This window comes from Phragmites australis, chromosome 13, assembly GCF_958298935.1.
Source record: "Phragmites australis chromosome 13, lpPhrAust1.1, whole genome shotgun sequence".
Classification (NCBI taxonomy): domain Eukaryota; kingdom Viridiplantae; phylum Streptophyta; class Magnoliopsida; order Poales; family Poaceae; genus Phragmites; species Phragmites australis.
The window spans coordinates 28519333-28526154 of NC_084933.1; the positions used below are offsets into that span (position 1 = coordinate 28519333).

Sequence of the window (6822 nt, forward strand, 5' to 3'; positions counted from 1 at the left end):
TATTGCATTTGAAATACACTTCCAAGTCCTCATCTAACAACTAAGATACAAAGAGAAGGTTGTATCATACCAAAGCCACATCCTTTGGAGTGAAACTCTCATTCACTCTTATCATACCTTTGGCCTTCACCCTTCCTTTCCAATCAACCCCGAATGTGATGTACTCGTGTCTTTTCACAGGGGTGAGGCTGGAGAACCATGATGAATCTCTGGTCATGTGGCGCCAACAACTAGAGTCAATGAGTCACTTGTTCTCTAGGCCTCCGCCTGCCACCTACATATGAGAAGAATAATAAGTGGATGGCCCAGTACTAGAGTTAGTCATAAACCTCTTGAGAATCTAGTACTGTGTCATCCGCCCTGAACTAGAAACAGTAGGTGCATGCAAATTAACACCAACATGCTGGGGACAAGTACCATGATGAGGAAAAATCGTGATCCGCCTAAGTGTTGGGACTTAAAATCTCTTACATGTGGACCAAAATCATATGAGTCATAGTAAAATCCACACTGGGTAACACTTCTAGGAGAGAACTGAAAAACGCCAGAAACACGTGAGCGAGAGTGAGAAAAAGGCTCACGTACACTAACAGAGGGACAATACATGTCTTGGGTACTCCACTCCCACTCACGCCACTCATCTCTCCTACTGTGAAAGCAAAACTCAACCAAGTAACCATCTCTCTGGTAGTAGGTCCAGTGGTAGCATCTCTCGGGAACTTGACTGCTGATCACTCTGAGCTCTCTCACAAGTGCTCTCATCTTAGGTTGTAAAGCTCTCTTTAGTTGTGGTGTGGGTTTCTTCTTTGTGAGTTGTGGAGTAGGTTTATTGATGAGTTATGGTGTATCATTGATTGTTAATTTCTCGGCTTCTAGAGTAGTAGGTGAAGTAAAAACAGTCTTGCCATCCCCATTGTAAGCCAACCTCTCAAAACCCAACCCAAGAGGCAAACCTGCCTTATCAGCACACATCCTTGTCTTGGCTAAGATCAAATTTATTTTCCTTTTGCCCTCTAAACACTTCTCTACTAGAGAAAGGAGGTACTCATTCTCAGTCAGGAGCTTCTAAACTTGCCCTCTAACCCAGCTGAGCTTGCCCTGAAAGACTATGTAGGTGGAATATTTTAGATGCATATCCTTCGAATATCCAGCACTCTCCAATCTAGATTCTAACTCCTTAAGGCGTTTGTCTTTCAGTTCAACATTCTTTACAAGCAAAGAGAAATTCTTGCAAGTACCTAAGAGAGTAGACCTAGATTCCTCATCAAGAAGCTTGTTCTCGGCACTCTCAAGCCTACTGACGACTTGAGTATGCATATTTCAAAGCTCGACAAGTTCGGCCATGACAATCAAACAACTCTCACACTCCTCAGCATTAGTCTTAGACCTAAGCAATGCCAGTTCAGTAGATACAGACTCATACTTAGATCTAAGATCTTTCAACTCACGCATAACTTTCTTAAGTAATCTATCTTGGCTAACGAGAGTATCATTTAAAGTATTGATTTAGATGGAAAGCTAGTCGTAGGAAGACAATACCTCAGAGGGATCACGCTCGGGCTCACTGTCGTTGTCGTCTGCCATGAAGCAGAGGCCGGTTAAGTCCTTGGTCTTTTTCATGTTCTTCACTTGTGGTTCCTCCCCCTCCGAGCTTGAAGAGGTGTTGATGTTGCTGAGAGCTGCAACGAACGCCCTCGAAGCTACCTTAGCCGCCTTCTTGACTATCTTGTCACAATTCTTCTTAAAGAAGGGTTCTTGGTCTTCTTGTGCTTATCTATGTCGTGGTTACGGTCCTCCCTCTTCTTGAGCTCTAGACAGTCTGCCTTGAAGTGGGTGCTATCACTACACTCAAAGCAGGCACGGGAACCGCCTCTCCTCCGGTCTCGGCGGTTGTTGTAGAAGCAGGTGAACTTCTTCACAGTCAACGCAAGGTTCTCATCATCAAGCGTGTCCACCTGCTCCTCTATGATAGAAACCAAGAAAGACATAACAAACCTACTCGGTGAAGTGTTAGCACAAGAAAAGGTAGCTCCAGCCTGATTATCACTACTATGTCCGGAAAACAATGCTATATTCTAAGAGATGGGGTTTCCGAGGCCTATCCGAGCCGCCTTGGCTATCTCGATGGACTTGAGCATGCTGAAGAGTTTATCACAAGTAAACGTGTCGTAACTTGGTGACTTTTCAATATTCGAGATCTTCACTTCCCATATGCTACGATCAAGAGTATAGAGAAACTTGATCACCCTCTCATGGTCAGAGTAAGGCAAAACACCAGTGGATCTAAAGTTGCTCATAATTCTATCAAAACAAGCAAATATAGCATCTAAAGATTCACCAGGCCCTTGCACAAATATTTGGTATTATTGGTTGTATGTGCTTTGACGTCTAGCCTTAATCTAATTAGTGCCTTCATAAAAGACACTTAGAGTAGTCCAGATATTCTGGGCAATACGAAGGTGTTGGACCCTATCAAACTCATTCCGACTTAGGCTAGTGAACAAAAATATTTCTAGCGTTATTGTTGGTCTCATACTGTTCGATTTGAACGTGAGTCGTGCGAGCAACAGGGATCTCGTAGTTGGAATCAACTACTTCTCATATTGCACTTCGTTGGCTTAGAAGATAAGCCTCCATGCGTACCTTCCAATACGGAAAATCACAGCCATCAAACAGTGGAATCTTCCCACTTCTTTCTATGTCACCTATGGGTCATAAAGTTGGTTAGGGTCAAAAAGTGATCAAACCGACTCTGATATCAATTGTAGGAACGAGATTGGCGATTAGAGGGGGATGAATAGGCGCATCAATAAATTTCTTGCGAAATCGATGACCTTCTCCTACTTGGATCACCCAACGTACCTCAAAACTCAAGAGGAAGTAAAAATAGAAAGAAATTTAAACAAGAGAAAATCGAGACAACATGACTCTACGGATGATATATGAACTATAGATTCTATTTAAGATCAATTAATGTGTCTTAGCACTCGAAAGATAATAGCTTGCAAAGAAACAAGAAAAGATGAACACCGAGCAACGAAAATCTCTAAGTTGATTGTCTAGAGGCAAAAAAATTTAAGACCCCATCATATAAGTGTGTGTATACGAATTTTATGCCTCTAGCAATAAGATGAATGACCTCACAAGGTACGATGCTAAAATTTCAGCCCAAAAATCAAAACAAAAATCAAATTCGAAAACAAAAAAACTTGCAAACTTGCAAGGGAATAAATAGAGGGAAACTAGAAGGAGGTGAGTACGATAATATAAAGAAAAATAAATTTATTACAACAGATGTCAGCCCTATTTTAGATAGATTACAAAGATTTTTCCTCACAAAGCTCTCACTTAATTTATAGGCTAAACACTCATTTTTCTCCCCTCTAAAACCCTAGCACAAATCTCTCATATGGATGGTATAAGAGGCACAAAATGGCTGGTTTAACTTATCTCATAGCCCCACCCCTCTATTTATAAGTCTAAAAAAATTGACCCCTAAGTTTACTAGCTTTTCCCAAAATACCCTTATCTTTTAGTACACTCCTACCTACCATAGAGGGTATTTTGGTCTATTTCTTACTTAGTCCATCGAACGGCTATAGCGCCTTCACGACTTAGCTTTGTCTTGACGCAAGTTTCATGATGGTGTCACATACTCCTCTAGTGCTCCCACAGTTTTAAGGTCCAACCGTAGAACCCTATGCACGCTTCTCAAAGCGTGACTCGCCACTTGCTTACACTTTAAGTGAGCGCTCTGATGTCGACGCGTGTGCTCCGTCTTGCGATTATGACTGCTGATAAGTCTCTCCTGCTCCCGATCTCTCGAGCCGCCTTGTTACTTGTACCGGCATCTCTTTCGATTGACTTTGTCAACACGCCATCATTATTCTCAATTTCATGCTTTGCTTGACCTCCGCGTCTACAGTTAGAATCATCATTGACTTCGCCCGACCTCCTTGATCGTTCGCCACCAAACACCCGCTTAGCCCCTATCACCCATCGTCGACCGCCAAGTTGAATCCGTCACCTGCACAACATGAGACAAGCAAACACATTTTTCTAACTCTAACTCCAGTTAGTCCATAATTAATATGTTCAAATGAAATCTCAAATCAATTCAAATCACATCAAAACTTATGTAAAACCGAAAATCATCAAACTAAATAAATATCTATATCAATCACTCATCAGAGTTAAAATAAAACACGTATAAATTTGGTTTGTAACCCCACCGTCTCAACGGCAACAAGAAAAGAAAATGCATGTGATCCACGGCCGTGGTTGCGCCGGGTGTGACCGCAAGAGAGATATTTATATTTGTCAATGCCGCCAGCCGGCCACGAGAGGCGAGCGGAGCGCCACGCGTCGAGCGCACTCTGACCTCCTCGATCGCTTCGGGTGGTTGACTTAGCCGACCAACGGCCGAATCATCGATGCCCGCGCGGGCGTTTTCGCCGAGCTGTACGTCCTCGATCGCGAAGAGGCTGCCAGCGAGCTCTGCGGCCCCAGCTGTGCGTGCGGCAGACGTACAGGTAGGCCCATCTCACCCACATGGTTAGTTAGCTAGGCCAACGACATGGCTAGGGATCAGGCAGCCAAGCACGACAGGGTGTAGCCTCTCCTTGATTCGCCATGCATGCATGCATCGAGCTGTGTTCTGATTCACTTGGCGACCCTACGTATCCAGCTACTTGCACGCTCGCATAATCGCGTTGCACGAAACGCACACGCTGATGAGCATGTGCTGTGCAGATCGATCGAGCCACGATAATCTTCTCCTCTGATGCATGTATACACCTCTGACTTGCTATCTCGATCAAAAGCTGCTCCTTTCGAGATTAAGTATGGTTCCATCAGATACGGCCGCTTCGGATCATTTCGTGCAATGTCGTCATCCGCTAATCCTTGCTCGTGATCACCACAGGATCAGGTTAGGTGCGATCGAGCACAGACGTGCGAAGAACCGTGTTTTTATATGAGGAAAAAAACTTAATGCGACATATATGTATATGAACAGCGAGCTAGATACAAACACACATGGGCATTTCTATTTAGTTCTAAGGCAACAAAGGCAATGTGAATTAATCTGGAAGAAAAGGTGCAGTTGGTGAAGTGGAGCTCTCACTGGATAGTATATCATTGGCCAGTGCCCGATATACATCCCAACCGCTTCGGCTCAATCGCCAGAGAATACTATAATTGTCATCATAATAACCATACTACTATATAGTATATGCTAGTGTGTAGAACAGTTCTCGATTAAGATATCCTTAGAATAAAATACGCAACGGGAAGATTCTTTGAGAGGGATTTTTGAACTGTATGCTGCTGACAGACAGTTCATATGCATGTACTACAACGACTGATCATATCTGTTCCTTCCCTGGAGCTATATATAAACACGAGCTGCAGCGAGACTTCACTCCATCCAAGCTCTCTAAAGCAGAACACGAGAGGTTCTAGGCTGCTGCTTCTTCTTCTGCTACTGCATACAGGCACGGATCACGCGCACACATGGAAAATAAATCACCCTCTTCATGCATCAGCCCAGCAGCTGCATCCATGTCAGCCGACGAGAGCAGCTGGGCGATGCACATCGCCAACTTCCTGGCATCACCACATGAGAGCGAGGAGATGGATCAAAAAGCACCCTCCGAGGGTAGCTTCTCCTCCGGCTTCTCTTCTTCCTTTGATTCCTTCGTTGACGACGCCTCTTTCATCACGTCGGAGCTCATGTGCGACGACGAAGAAGACGAGTCTCTACAAGATACTGCCTGTTCTTCTGCAGCTGGCCCAAAGGTTAGGAAAAAAAAATTCTTAGGCTATATAGCTTGTGAAAAAGTATTATATAGCTTATCTTCTAACAAGACTCTGATTTGTTGTTTGTTGCACAGATAACTTGCATGGAAAATGTTAATATGATGTCAATGGCAACAATGGATGCAAAAGAGTTCAACATTCCCCAGCTGGTATGTTTATGAAACAGTCTCTATCTCTTTCTTTTGGTGAAGCTAATTGGGTCTCCCTTGTTTTACTTACAAGAGTGTGTTCTTGGAATATTGCAGGCCAAGTATCTTGCGGATGTGGGTTCACAACAGCAGGTGACCGAAGTGGATCAAGAAACGGCGAATACTTACAATGACAGTGAGAAAGCAATGTATGAGTGTAATGAGCTGAGGAAGAAAGGGCTTTGCTTGGTCCCCGTCTCCATGTTGATAAATTATCTCGGATGATTACTGTCCATGTACTACCAGTATTCAGTTTAATTGTATACAATCATAGTTAATATATCTTGTTTCAGTTCATATATCACTCTCTTCAGTTGGCTGAGAGAACCCTACTTCCATCAAGCTGTTGAGCTGTCTGATCGTACCATTCACATGGAAAAAAGTATTCAACTATTAGAAAACAACAAACAAGCAACACAAGATTAAAAAAATCATGGCTGTGAGGAAAACTTTGTGTATAGCATCGGTGCTTTGTATGCATAATGAACTATACTAATTTTAAGGTTTAGGGAAATCCTGCAGCGTAATTCATTGTCTGCTTACAAGTTGAAAATATGTATGTATATAGCTTAAGTCAGCAGAAACTTCGTCAATTTTTTTATGCTTTATGAATTTTCCGCTGAAATGGAGGGGATTATTAGTAATTAGTAGAACAAAACAGCTTAATACTAGGTTGTGAAGTACGAAATTATCAAGCTTTAATAATATAATTAGCTGGTACAGACAGTTTGCAGTACCACTTCGTCAATCACATGGTTAGGGGATTCCCTTACGTCTGAACACACGTCAGCAAGGCGATCACTAGCTAGAAGCA

The 6822-nt window shown here is 42.9% G+C and overlaps 1 protein-coding gene across 1 annotated transcript; it reads left to right on the plus strand.

Annotated features, from left to right (window-relative positions):
• Positions 1-5378: 5378 nt before the first annotated feature.
• On the plus strand, positions 5379-6356 carry LOC133889102 (vascular-related unknown protein 1-like). The gene is made up of 3 exons (XM_062329562.1): positions 5379-5799; positions 5895-5969; positions 6066-6356. The coding sequence occupies exons 1-3, from the start codon at positions 5515-5517 to the stop codon at positions 6231-6233; spliced, it is 528 nt and encodes a 175-aa protein (XP_062185546.1). The 5' UTR covers positions 5379-5514; the 3' UTR covers positions 6234-6356.
• Positions 6357-6822: the final 466 nt, after the last annotated feature.

What these genes read in the sequence shown, in the direction of transcription:
- LOC133889102 (XM_062329562.1), top strand. Translation starts at nt 5,515, where the DNA reads ATGGAAAATAAATCACCCTCTTCATGCATCAGCCCAGCAGCTGCATCC. An exon ending in CTTCTGCAGCTGGCCCAAAG is followed by an intron (nt 5,800 to 5,894) that starts GTTAGGAAAAAA and finishes TTTGTTGCACAG; the next exon opens with ATAACTTGCATGGAAAATGT. An exon ending in AGTTCAACATTCCCCAGCTG is followed by an intron (nt 5,970 to 6,065) that starts GTATGTTTATGA and finishes GGAATATTGCAG; the next exon opens with GCCAAGTATCTTGCGGATGT.